This window comes from Papilio polytes, unplaced genomic scaffold (assembly GCF_000836215.1).
Source record: "Papilio polytes unplaced genomic scaffold, Ppol_1.0 DF822845.1, whole genome shotgun sequence".
Classification (NCBI taxonomy): Eukaryota; Metazoa; Arthropoda; class Insecta; order Lepidoptera; family Papilionidae; genus Papilio; species Papilio polytes.
The window spans coordinates 2160569-2175234 of record NW_013526359.1 but is presented as its reverse complement, the minus strand read 5'-3'; the positions used below and the strand labels follow the sequence as shown (position 1 = coordinate 2175234).

Here is a 14666-nt window from a genome sequence, read left to right as displayed (position 1 = left end):
AAGAACATCGTGGCTTAAAAATCTTCGCCAATGGTACAACAAAAGTACGCGTTCTATATTTAGAGCTGCTGTGTCCAAACTTCAAGTCGCGGTAATGATTGCCAATCTTCGTTAGGAGACGGCACCAAAAGAAGAAGATGATTATTATATGAAAACTAAATAAGCATGGAAATTTTACTGTTGTTTTTCAGTTTAAGATTAAGACTATCTGAAATCAACTTGCTTTATATTTTAACATTACTTTACGTTTCTAGAATAAAAATTTAATGTGAAGTAAGTAAAGAAGTTAAGTTCGACGGAATTTAGATTCGAACTGCGTTTTAAATTTCAGCACAGCTTTAAATTCCATCAATTTTATTTAAAAGGAGTATATAAATCTTGTAATTTGAATTCATTTACTTTTACTTATTAATTACTTTGTAGATATATTTTTTGTTTTTATTTTTGTTTTGCGTCGAATTATTATTTAGTGTCACTGGCTACCAATATTGTTGATTTAAATAAACGGCACACGCAATATGAATGTTGGATGTCTAGACAAAAGTAGATAGATAAACAAACACGTAAGTTATGGATTCGTGTAACCTGTTTGTAGGCGGTAGGCGAGTGTGTAATGAGCTCATGTATCGTTCCAACTGCAACGTTTACGTCGAGCAAACAATTTCCGGAATCTGACGATCGTGTTTTCAATTTCAGACACCCTGTATACTCAACATCGGTTAATCGGAAGACTCTCTTCACTGTTTAATTATTAAAGTTGCGTTTGTATATTGGTAAAGAACAATAACATTTTTTTCTTTTTCTAATATACAGCTAATAATAAAACTCTTATAAAAGTGAATGAGAGGAAAGTATATTATTAAAATATGACACAATTTTCAACTTGTGTCATAAACATTTATTATTTACATTTTTGCAGCGAACTAAGATGTCCGGAATAGAGGCGACGCTCATAGAGACACTGCTGAGATGGTGCGGACATCTTGTTCGAATGACTGACTCCAGGTTGCCTAAGCCTGTAATTCTAAACTCTCAGCTAAAAGAGGGTAAGCGCAAGTCTGGAGTTCAGTTTTTAAGGTATAGAGATATCATTAAACGACATCTGACTGCGTGTAAGGTACTTGTCAATGGTTGGGAAGAGCTTGCAGAACAGAGACGAGAATGGCGCAGCTCTGTTAATTCGACAGTTACGCACTTGGAACACTTCATAAAATTAAAAAAAACCCGAATGTATGCCTTCCTACACCTGACACCGCATTCTGGTTACACTATGCAGCGCGTGTCCGGGCCTTTAAAGTTCAGATTCGCCAGGCATCTTGGGGTCCCACTCTCAAAAATGACAAAGTTCTCCATTGACGGTTATGTCACGGAAGATATCATAATCATAATTCACATCGTCATTTATTTCAATTATATGTGATTTTTTTTTCCCTTACTAAAATATTTTTAATAAATTCAAACGTCGAGGATTAATGTTTTACTACCTTGTGGTATACAATTGTACATATGTTTTTGTTGGCATTGTCGCTCGTTACAATTGTTTCCTACTTTTTCCATGTAGTTGGCACAATCAGCATGTCGTGAGGGGCGGGCTATGTCTCACAAGGAAATATCACAACTTTTTGTATTAAATCGAGGTAAAACATTTGAAGTAGGAATTATTTATTGTTGTTGTAATACAATTTGTTATTTCTTTGTGTTGAGAGATAAGAATATATCACTAAGTTTTTTTAAGATTGTTACTTAAACCATTTACCATTCCAACAATACGAGTTTTCGCTGACTTTTGGATTCATAAATATTAGCCTACAATTATGTATCTAATACTGCTTCAATATTTTTTTTTATATTATAAGGTGGCAAACGAGCAAGCGGCCACCTGAGTCCACCGAAAAGGAAAGCGACCGCTGCCTATAAACATCCGCAATTGCAGATGCGTTGCCCACCCTTAATAGACACACACATAAAGAGTACATTTCCCCTTCCTATGCGTCTCCTCCACCGTCAAATCTACTTTTCCTTTCCACCCTTTTTATTTAGGCAAAGATTAGAAAGGGAAAGGAATTAAAATTAGGCCACCGGTACCACACTCATCAGACGAAACGCCGAATTGCTTCCACTTCTGTTTTCTATGTTGGTTTTAAACGGTTTTAAAAATGTAAATTTTGCAGCAACACTTAGTTCCTTGTAACCTCAAAGCGACACGCAATACTTCGATTACTCTTTTATATAAAAGTAGTTTTAATCATAAGGTGTCGAACAGTTACAATGATTAATTGCTTCCAGTTAACTGTTCTGACATCAAACATTTAGAATACGGAAAACAGCACCTAAGGTCTTGCTACGAATAATATTTAGACAGTATTAATGAGTTTTTAAATCTCACTTCTTACTAATTTACTAATATTATAAATGCGAAAGTTTAGATGAATGAATGGATGGATGTTTGTTAGAGTTTGTAACCTAAACGGCTGAACGGATCTCGATGAAATTCGGCATAGACGTAGATGATAGTCTGGAAGAACACAGCTAGTCACTTTTGTTTTTAATAATGCCCGGACGAAGTCGCGGCGCAGCTAGTAGTTGATATAGTAAGGAATAAAACTGTTAGAATTTTATTTCATTCTTTCAAACAAAAAATAATTAACTATAATAGCATGTTGTAGAAAATTTAAATTCAATAGACTTTGTTTGACCGCAACAGCATTTAGTGAACTTTCGTATTTCGTAAACTAACTTCGAGAACATTCTTGTATAGATCAGGTGCAGAATTAAATTATGACCTACTAACGAATCTATTAAAAAAAAACTAGGAGGTAATAATAACTTTAGAACTACGAGTAATACATTTTAATGTTAAAAACTGCAAATTATTATACTAAAAGTAAATTTACTGTGCCGTAAAAAGACAAGAGATTTTACATACTTTATAATTTAATGCTTGTATAATAAAAAAATTAATAAATCTAAGCAATACAATCTAATTAATGATAGCTTTTCTTAAGAGTTTGCTCCGCAATTATTTGTAATGTAAACATTAATATCTGTAACGTTTACATAACATCAACTTGAAAATTAATAATAATCGTACTTCATACTAATATTATAAAAGCGAAAGTTTAGATGGATGGATGGATGGATGTTTGTTAGAGTTTGCAGCCTAAACGGCTGAACGGAGTTCGATGAAATTTGGTATAGATGTCTATATCTATTCTGTACTGTTCTTCCAGACTATCCCAGTACACACAGGCTACTCACTCTTGTTTTTTTTTAAATTCCACGCGGACGGAGTCGCGAGCGAAACCTAGTATCTTTATAAGTACCAGGTCATTATGGACCAGTCACTTAAAATTCAATTTATCTTAGCTTCTGCTGGTTATCCAAAGCTGACACGTTTAAAAAATCTATTTACATATTTTATTTACACTTTTTCACTATTGTAAATAATAAAAGCAACTGTTTAACTCAATTTATAAAAATAATGATTTAAAAATTTGATATTTCAAATTCAACATCATCAGCACCAGCTCACTATACTTCCCCACTGAGAGGCTCGAAAGAACCTACCATCATAAGGGGGGTGACTAGTCAATAGTGTACCAAGCTGGCACACTTCGGGTTGGGTGTCTTCACACATATCTTTGAATCTCTTCGCTGATATGTACAGGTTGCATCACGATGTTTTCCTTCACTGTAAGAATAATACATGGCGGTATTGGAAGCCAAGACCTGTAGATTACAAATCAAGTGTTCAAACCCCTAAGCCTGAAGCCATATATATTTTTCAGACTATTTCAAATATACAATCAAAATGGTGCGATATTATTTTGTTGATGTTAAAATTCAAACTACGATCGCAACGAACATTTAGTAAACTTTTGTATTTACATAATAAACTACATTCGGGTGACCCTTTCTTGATTAGATCACGTACAAGCTGGAATATAAACAAATAACAACCCAGTATAAACAGAAAGTTTTTGTGGCACTTTATGAAGACAAATTCTAATTTACTTTAAATAATGGTTCTATGCCATACAGAGTCTACCTCGCTTCAATCAAATTATACCGAATATACAAGCAATCGGGCGAATACAGTACTTACAGTAGCCATGAAAAAATACAGGTAGACCCTGACTGATTCAGTCAGTATATTGAGTATAAATCTGATGCAGTATGTAAAGCCATCATTTTCTTAGAATCGTATAGTTTTCATTCAAGTACATAAAATATTTACTTATTAATGTATCTGTTTCTAAATTGAATACATGAAAAACTTTACCTAAATTCCACCTAAAAATGTATCATGATATCCAAATAAGTGATAGATATTTTTCACTAATGTTTTGGGATACTATAGAGGATGTCCGGGAAACACGTGTATTATCTTAAAACCAAGATAAGAATTCGTTTCTTTTTTAAGTGAGAAAACTCCCGATATTAGAGCCAATAACATTCGTTAATAAATATCATGTAATTGGGTTTTTAGAGCAAATACAAATGTTATGTGTTTATATGCCTTGGTTTATTAATTATAGTAAATTTACCAAATACATTTTAAATTGGAATAACATTTCAAGGATGAAAAACTCCGGTAAACAAGATATATCTTCCAGTTTTTAATACATATACGAACGGGTGATCTGCATGGAATGAGACGTCGGGGACTAAACGAGAAACTGCAACCATGTCGAAATCTGAAAGTTTATAAATATTACATTATGTTTATTTACATCTGGTCTTCACTGCCAAAACATTAATACAAAAAGTCATTCTCGTGTCGAAATATCCATTAGTATGTGCTACAGGAAATTCGAAGGAGGAGACCCACTTAAAAAGGATGTTTCCCCTTACTATACCTCTCCTCCACCGTAAAATCCACTTCCTTTCTTCCACTTTCCCATCCTTTCTTTATAAAAAGGGTTAAAAGTGAAAGAAGATGCAATCAGGCCTCCAGCACGCACACTCATCAGTCGTAACGCGGATTTACTCTCACTTCACGGGTATTGCACCCGGTGAGCCGGCCCATTCGCCAAAGATGATAAAGCGGGCTCTACTCTACCACTGTTGGATATATCAAATTTATATTTAACAAGTTGTGCTCAAAAATTAAACAGTAAAAAGATGTTCCATTACCATTCGCAGCAGTGGCTTCTGTACCTCTTTCGTTAATTTCAATGAAAGCCTTTTGGGTCGCACCATTTATATATAAATCATGTTTGATATCGGTTAATATCTTATTAAAGTTTGCCTTGGTAAAATTGAATATTCCCTGTACACCAATCTGCGACATAAAAATATATGTTTTAAATATCCTCATCTTCTAGGGGAGATTATCCAAACTAACACCCTTCTTATTAAATGCGATTCATCCCTCTCCACAACATGACCATACTATGCTACACCGTAATTTCTCAACTACTGATAAAAGCTGTCGTTTAGAAATAACTATGGAATTATAAAAATTTGAAAGTGTCAGTACCAAGTAAACAAATTGCTTTATTCAATCAATTTCTTATACTCACTTGTTGTAGGATTTCTTTTAAGTTTGTCTTAGTTTCTGTTTTGAATTTCGGTATGGATATTTCCGCACTTTTTTTGTGCAAATTGTTTAAGGCTTTTTCTAATACTGAAAAATCTTTTAGATTTTCTAATACTTCATTAATTCCCTCAACTTTGTTAGGAAGTATAATGTACAAGGAAGTTTCATCACCAATGTATGGCAATTCCAAAATCTAAAAAGTTAAAGCTAACAGTTACACACAAATTACAGTTAAAAAAATGAATAAGCATGTTGTATTACATACACTTGCGTTAAGTTCTTCACTTTTTACATAATTGTAAAGTCCTTCGTTAAACATTGTTGGCAGCTGTATTGTTTTGCCATTCGGCAAATAAAAGTTACTATCAAGCGTGAGGCGTTCGTAGAATGGATGTTTCCATGTACCCTGATTTAAGACAATGAATTAATGATTTGTTAAAAACAATACTTTTGTCTATCCAGATTTTTCTTAATTTTATCCAAAATACTAACCAAAAAGTATATTGCATTAACTAGGAGAGCTCTTGTCAAAGTGTTGAAGGAATCGGGGTCGACTAAGTCTTTAATTCGACCATTTGTTTGTTGTTCCACCTATAACAAAATATTTTAAATGTATTTACAACGATTGGATTTACGTTGAAAGCCACGCACGCTAAGACCTAGTTGACATTTATAACTAACTAGTCGAACTATTAAGATAAAACGGAGCGTGTGTAAGCAAAATTTTTACTTTCAATTAACTGTAACCTTTACAAAGAACGTTAAACTTTAAAAAATAAACATCAAGAAAATTCACATGAAAGTTAAAATGTAGTGATTTTTTAACGCCGGAGTCCAGAAATATGCTGTTAATAGTAGTTCAACATTAGTAATAATATAATTTATACTATAATAATACTACACAAATTCAAGTTATCACAATCAGAATCTAATAATTTAACCACTTAGACAATTACTTACCCAAGTATTTATCTCATCTGCAGCACGTTGACTTGCAGTAAAATCGACGGTTTTAACTTCGGATTGGAATGTTTCTCTCACAACTGCTGTGTAGTCCTTTTTAAGAGAGTATCCATTGGCAACATAAATCTTGTTTGCCATTCTTAAATCAACTCCTTCAATGAAACTGAGTGTATTATTAAGTTGCATGAATGCAGTTTTAATCTGAAAAAATTAGGAAACCAAGTTTGCAATAAAGTCAAATATCGAACGATTGATTGAATCTTCATTTACCACTAATGGGATAACTGTTATGGGTAGCAATATGCAAGCAAATGTAATTTTTGACATCAACATTATATTGCCCCACTGCATCAGGTCTGCGTATTTGTTAATGTTTTAAATTAGTGTTACCGTCCTGTCATCTGGTAACCCTATCGCTCTCAACAGTTCGTCATGGCTTTCTCCTTCAGAACCCAAAGCCAGTTGCGCCAATGGACTTAGCACAGAAAATGCTGATAGTACAAAACTTTTTTCCGGACTTTGTTTAGCGACTTCCTGAAATTAAAATTAAATATCACATTTTAACACTTTAATGCGTAACAGGCCAACGTCGGTTTGCCGCGGAACTTGAGCTGGATCGGACAAAGAAAACTATGTCCCGCTAACTTGAGCGAAATAATTATCTTAGGTGTTTGTAAAAAATCGACATAGACAAATATATATTTCATCTTGTAATCAAAATTGTACGTGTTCCCCATCAAAAGATTGGCAGATTCCAGGGCGATTCAAACCTAAGGAAGTTGAGTACGAAGGTCATTCTATATAAACATTCACAATATAAATAAAAATATACATTATGTTTCCACAAAGTTAAGGCAATTTAATCTATCTGTACTAGTACTGGCGGGTCTAAAAAGACCTGTCATGCAATGGCGGAAATAACATTAGTCGCATTGGTCTGCAACAACACCAGATGAAGAATTATGATTTTATTTGCAGCATTGAACGTGTTAAAATAAAAACAGTACTGGAACTAATATTGTTTGTGATAATAAAATCTTGCGTAAATAATTGCATTACATTAAATCTCTTGTACACCAATTATTTCTAATTTTCCGCCCTCGATGCGATTACGGTTTTTTTTCACAAAAGTTATTAAGTATTCAAAAACTGGCCAGAACGAACATGTAATAATGTGTTTTTTTTTTATTATATCCAATAATACAATTGGAAGAAAGGCGAAAAAAGCATACGTAACGTTTAATATTTAAACTGGTTTTTAGTAATGTAAAGTAAATTGACTGTCAGCGTAAAATTCATGGATTAATAAAAGCAAGAGCTAAAATTCTCTTAAATTTATCGATTTCGAACACTTATTAGTTAAGGTAATTTTTTATACTGTCTCGTTAAAAATAAACAAAAAAATCATTGGTCTTAAAACTTACTGAGAACATTTTGGCTGTGAATTTGCTATTTCCTTCCGTCAGGAGCTGCGCATCTTTATAGCAACTTACTGTTGCAAGGCACACTAATACTACAACTAAAATTGTAAAGTAACGTAACATATTAGTAGCTTACATTTAAAACAAATTATGTAAAAAAACTAGAAAAAGATTCTGCTTTACAATTGATTCTTAAAATTTTTAGCATTTTCTATGTCATGCTAGGACCGCGACAAAGTTAATCTAAAAATTAGAGTGACGGTATTTACAGACGAACACTCCAATTTTTTTTTCGACGTTAATATCGAAAAAATATTCCAGATTTCGCAAAGGTGGTGTATTTGCGTTGCTGATAACGAAAATCGAATTTAAAAGATTATTGTTTGCATTCCTGTCCTCAAGCCGCGGTTGTACAAGACTATCTCTGTAACGAGTGGACCCATTTTGAAGGGAGTTTGACTCAAAGGTTGCTGGTCGAATTGGTAATTAAGAGAAATTTTATTAAATATCAAAGTTATGTTAATTGATAAGTGTTTTATGTGTGTGTAAAGTAACTATTATTCTTCTAAACAAAATAAAAACAGCTACAACTAATTAAAACGAAATTAATACAAATGATTACTTGTATTAATAATTCATACAAAAAATTAAGAAAACTAACGTAATTAATATTTTATTTAACATTTTGAAATAAGTTACTAAATGTTATTGGGTCTTGTATTTATAAAAATAATATGTGGATATGTGAATTGCTTACAAAAAATAGTCTTCATGTTTTGAGATCTCACTCATACGCCGGCTAGAGGACTACTAAACAGTTTTGATGTGATGTTTCATTTATAAATACATTTTACACAATACAAACATGAACGTTATCGATATTTCGGAGTGAAAATCGATTTGAATCGCACCTGATCGATACATCGAACAGTAGGACAGCGCTATGCTTTCTCAAAATTCTTGTTTATTAAAGCCACAATTAGTATAGCCCTTATATACTAAAAAAAGAGTTGTACTATCGGCCGTCGTCAGGTATTCATAAATAAATATTTTGGCTTGAATATGAGATTCCCAAACGAAATTACATTAAATAAAGTAAAATGCACAATGTTGTGGGGCCATTATCTCTACTTTACTAGTATTCAAGTTATTGTTTTAACTTCTTTTGTTTTGTTCAACATATAACCGTTTCCAAATAGAATATATTAAAAACTTTACCTAAATTCCACATACAAATGTGTCACGATTTTTCACGAATTTTAAGTACTAATGTTTTGGGATACTATAGAGGTGTCCGGGAAAGACGTGCATTATCTTAAAAACAGCATAAGAATTCGTTTCCTTTTTAAGTAAGAAAAATTCTGGTATTAGAGATAAAATACGTTAGTAAATATCATCTAACCGGGTTTTTAGAGCACTTAATAAAAAACTTTTGTGTTTATTTGACTTGATTTATTAACTATAATAAATTTTCCAAACACATTATAAATTAGAATAACATTTCAAGGATGAAAAACTCCGCTAAACAAGATATTTCCTCCAGTTTTTAATACATATACGAACGGATGATCTGCACGGAATGTCACGTGGTCGACTATACGAGAAGCGCCATACATTCCGAATACTGAAATTTTATAATTATTTTATTAAGATTATTAACTTCGAGTCTTCATTGCCAAAACATTCATAGAAAGTCATTGTCGTGTCGAAATATACATTAGTGTTACATGAAACTCTCAACAGCTTCAGAACTAACTACTTTGAATTGCCCCAAAATGATAAATAGTGAACCAATGAATCATACAATTTTGTTAACAAGTGATAATAAATATAGTTACTTGCAAAAATAAAAGATCTATTGGTAGCAAAAATCGTTGATTCCGTTAAAATATTGCTCGTTTGCCACCTTATTTTTTAAATAAGATAAGTAAACGGCCACCTGAATCCATCAAAACGACGAAGCCATCGCTGCCCAGAGACAGCCGCAATTGCAGATGCGTTGTCCTTAATAGATGAAGGAGGAGACGCACATAAAAAAGATATTTCACCTTAATATGCGTCTCCTCCACCGACAAATCTACTTTCCCTTCCCATCCATTCCTCATATCCATTCCTCATGTTATTTATAAAAGAAGAAAAAATTAGAGCTGAGGCACGCACACTCGTCGGTCGTAAAGTGTATTTTCTTCCACTTCACGCTTGTCTTCTGTGTGGTCGTGGTATTGCACCAGGCGAGCCGGCTCATTCTCCGAAGATGTTACAGCTCTACCACTATTGGATATATCAATTTTATATTTACTAATTTAATAAACATCAAGTTGTGCTCAAAAATTAAACAGTAAAAAGGTTTCCATTACCATTCGACGCAGTGGCTTCTGTACCTCTTTCATTAACTTCTATGAAGGCCTTTTGTGTCGCACCACTAATATATAAATCATATTCGCTGTCAGTTATCATCTTATTAAAGTTTGCCTTGGAAGCATCGAAAATGCCCTCCACACCAATCTACAACAGACAAGTATATTTTTAACGTCATCACCTCCTAGGGGAGGTTATCCTACTCCTGTGCACCGAGTTTACGACCTTCAAACTATCACCTGTTATCTCAGTCATCACTTATTTCTTGATCAATGTCACCTTTCACGTAAACCATCCATCTTCCTAGGTCTACCTCAACCGGTGTACCACTCCACACTAACGTCCTTCTTGTTGCATACGATTCATCCCTCCTCATTACTTGCCCATACCATGCTTACCTTTTATTACTTACTTTCTCAACCACTGAGCCTACGCTCAAACTTTTTTCTAAACAGTCGTTTAAAAATAAACATGTAAACAAATTGCTTTATTCAATCAATTTTGTATACTCACTTCTGGTAAGATTTCTTTTAAGTTTGTGGTTGTTTCTATTTTAAATTTCGGTATGTATGCTTCCACTTTTGTTGCGTACAAATTGTATAAGGTTTTTTCTAATACTGAAAAATCTTTTAGTTTTTCTAGTAACTCATTAATTCCCTCAACGTTGTTAGGAAGTACTATGTAAAAGGTAGATTCATCACCAACGTAGGGCATTCCCAAAATCTAAAAAAATAAGTTAACAAAGCTAACAAATACTGCTAACATATTGTAACAAAACATATTGTATTACATACACTTGCGTTAAGTTCTTCACTGTCTACATAATAATATTTTTCCTCGATAAACATTGTTGGCAGCTGTATTGTTTTGCCATTCGGCAGATAAAAGTCACTATCACGCGTGTTGCTTTCGTTGAATGGATGTTTCCATGTACCCTGATTTAAGACAATGATTTGTTAAAAACGATACTTTTGTGTATCCAAATTGTTCTTAATTATATCCAAAGTACCAACCAAAAAGTATATTGCATTAACTAGGAGAGCTCTTGTCAACTCGTCGAAGGAATTTGGGTCGACTAAATCTTTAATTCGACCATTTGTTTGTTGCTCCACCTATAACAAAGTAATTCAATTGTATTTGCAAAGACTGGATGTACATTGAAAGCCACACACGCTCAGACCTAGTTGACATTTACAACTAGTCAAACTTTTGAAATAAAGCAGAGCGTTTGCAGGAAAAATATTAACTTTAAGTTGACTGTACACTTAAAGTTTTTCCAACACACGCACCATATTCAAAGAACGTTTAACTTTAAAAAAAAATCAAGAAAATTCAACTGTTTAGTTCAAAATGGTCAGTTAGAACTAAGCGCTTGTTACGACTTTTGGTACTATGTCTAGGGATAACGAGAGTAAGTCGATCATGCACCCTTTATATCAAATCTTTGGTCTGTTCCAATTTTAGGAACTCTATAATTGATATCAAAGTAAGTTCTCTTAAAACTCTTAGTGTGCATAATATAATTTATATCATACAAATTCTATTTATCACATTAAGAACCTAATATTTTAAACAATTACTTACCCAATTATTTATCTCATCTGCAGCACTTTGACTTGTAGTAAAATCGACGTTTTCAACTTCCGATTCGAATGTTTCTCTCACAACTGCTGCGTAGTCCTTTTTAAGAGAGTACCCATTGGCAACATAAATCTTGTTTGCCATTCTTAAATCAACTCCTTGAATGAATTTGTGTTTATAATTTAGTTGCATGAATGCATTTTTAGTCTGAAACATTTAGGAAACCAAGTTTGCAATAATATCGAACGATGGATTGAATCTTCATTTACAACTAATGGGATAACTGTTATGGGTGATCCCATTAGTTGTAAATGCAATATACAAGCAAATATAATTTTTGACATCAACATTATATTGCCCCACTACATCAGGTCTACATACGAGTATATATTAATACTATCATGTAGCAGAAAGTGTTAATTTTAAAATCTCTGTTTTAAATTATTGTTACCGTCCTGTCATCTGGTAACCCTATCGCTCTTAACAGTTCGTCATGGCTTTCTCCTTCAGAACCCAAAGCCAGTTGCGCCAATGGATTTAGTACAGAAAATGCTGATAGTACAAAACTTTTTTCCGGATTTTGTTTAGCGACTTCCTGAAATTTAAAAAAACAATACAAAATTTTAAAAATTAACACATTACTGGAACTAATATCGTGTGTGATAAAAAAAATCTTGCATAAGTAATTGTAGTACTTTTCTCTGTAAACAGTTACTTCTAATTTTCAGCCCTTGATGCGGTTAAGTTCTTCTATACTTACGAAAGTTTTTATTTAAAACCTTGTATTTAATAACATGTTTTTTTTTTTTTATTTCCAATAATGCGATTTGGATAAAGGAGAAAAAGAGATGCATACGTAACGTTTAATATTTAAACTGGTTTTTAGTTATTTAAAGTAAATTGATTGTCATTGTAAAAATCATAGATTAAAGCAAGAGCTAAATTCTCTTAAAATTGTCGATTTAAAACACTTCTTAGTTAAGACAATTTTTACGAGTATAAAAATCTCGTCAAAAAATAACAAAAAAAAAATTCATTGGTGTTAAAATTGTGTTAAAGAACTTACTGTGAACATTTTGCCTGTGAATTTGCTATTTCCTTCCTTTAGGAGCTGCTCAGGTCCATAGCAACTTACTGTGGCAAGGCACACTATCACTACAACTGAAATTGTTAAGTACTCGTTACATGACATGTTAGTATCTTACATACGAGTATAAAACAAATGATGGAAAACCGAGATAAAGAATATGCTTTGCAATTGATCCCTAAAATATTTAACATTTTCTGTCATGCTTCGATTGCGACAAAGTTAATCTAAAAATATTGTAACTGACACTGTAACGAAACACTTCAATTTTTTTTCGACATTAGTATCGAAAAAATATTCTAGATTTCGCGAAGGTGAAGTATTTGCATTGCTAATACCGACGATCGCATTTAAAAGATTTTCATCTGTATGCCTGTTTTCAAGTCACGTTTGTACAGGATAATCTCCGAGACGGCTGGGCCAATTTTAACGGGACTTTCACTGGAGGGTAACTGACATGGACGGGCATGTTATAGGATCCTTTTATTTTTATCCCGCGCTGTAAAAGTGGCGACTGACCACTAATTCCGTAACGAGTGAACCGATTTTGACGGGACTTTGACTGAATGATTGCTTTTGGAATTGGTAACCAAATGTTACTAAGTATGCGTAAAGTAAATATAATTCCTATAAACAGAATAAAAACAGTTACAACCATTAAAATGAAATTAAAACAAATAATTTCTTCTATTAATAATTGATGCAAAAAATTAAGAAAATTAACGCACTTAATGTTTTGTAATCTTATCTTACTAATATTATAAATTCGAAAGTTTGGATGGATGGATGTTTGTTAGAGTTTGTAGCATAAACGGCCGAACAGATTTCGATGAAATTTGGTATAGATGTAGAGGATAATCTAAAAGGACACATAGGCTCAATCACTTTTGTTTTTCGGAATCGGACGGAATCGCGGGCGAAAGCTAGTAATTTACTAAAAGTTATTAGGTCTTATATTTTCATAAAGAAATTAAAACAATATGTGGACATGTGAGTAGCTTACAATAAATACTGGTCTTCATGTTTTAAGATGTCACTCGTACGCCGGCTAGAAGACTACTAAGCAGTTTTAATGAGATGTTTGATTTATAAATACATTTTTACACAATAGAAACATCAACGTTATCGATATCTCGGAGTGATAATCGATTCGAATCGCACCTGACAGATATATGGAACAGTTGGTCAGTGTTATGCTTTCTCAAATTTCTTGTTTATTAAAGCCACATTGAATAACCCTTATATACTAAATACTATCGACATCAGGTACCCATAAACAAATAGATCCCCAAACTAAATTATATTGAAATGTAGAGAATGCACAATATTGTTGGGCTACTATCTCCACCTACCAACAGAAGTGGGGTTGGTTTTAATATCATCGTGTTTAAATAAAACCTTACCTAACAATAGAGATCACCATAATATAAGCTGTTGTAACTTGTACGATTGTTTTTTTTTTATTGAAATTTGCAGTAACAGAAATTCTATTAGAATAAGTACTCCATAACTATAACCAACGTCGTCGTTTTAAAATATAATCAGGCTACCAATACGTATTAACTGAGACACATTCTAAATCCGTTGTGGGTGGGCGATATCGTGCATTGTCCTTCAAAATAAATAAAATTGCAATTATATTTTAAAATACATTGATGAAACATAGAACGCCTCTGTTGTAAATGTTTTAATTAATTTATTAGCCTCAAAGATA

General features: G+C 32.8%; 2 protein-coding genes across 2 annotated transcripts; both read right to left on the bottom strand.

Annotated features, from left to right (window-relative positions):
• Nucleotides 1-4575: 4575 nt before the first annotated feature.
• LOC106105515 (antichymotrypsin-2-like) lies at nucleotides 4576-8699 on the bottom strand. Its single transcript, XM_013285878.1, has 9 exons — nucleotides 8684-8699; nucleotides 7930-8024; nucleotides 6896-7039; nucleotides 6503-6706; nucleotides 6035-6133; nucleotides 5808-5948; nucleotides 5526-5735; nucleotides 5137-5284; nucleotides 4576-4697 (listed from the first exon to the last, which is right to left on the bottom strand). The coding sequence occupies exons 1-9, from the start codon at nucleotides 8697-8699 to the stop codon at nucleotides 4576-4578; spliced, it is 1179 nt and encodes a 392-aa protein (XP_013141332.1).
• Nucleotides 8700-9428: 729 nt separating this feature from the next.
• Nucleotides 9429-13974, bottom strand: LOC106105517 (antichymotrypsin-2-like). Its single transcript, XM_013285880.1, has 9 exons — nucleotides 13956-13974; nucleotides 12932-13026; nucleotides 12317-12460; nucleotides 11869-12072; nucleotides 11298-11396; nucleotides 11079-11219; nucleotides 10798-11007; nucleotides 10284-10431; nucleotides 9429-9550 (listed from the first exon to the last, which is right to left on the bottom strand). The coding sequence occupies exons 1-9, from the start codon at nucleotides 13972-13974 to the stop codon at nucleotides 9429-9431; spliced, it is 1182 nt and encodes a 393-aa protein (XP_013141334.1).
• Between the last annotated feature and the right edge of the window lie 692 nt (nucleotides 13975-14666).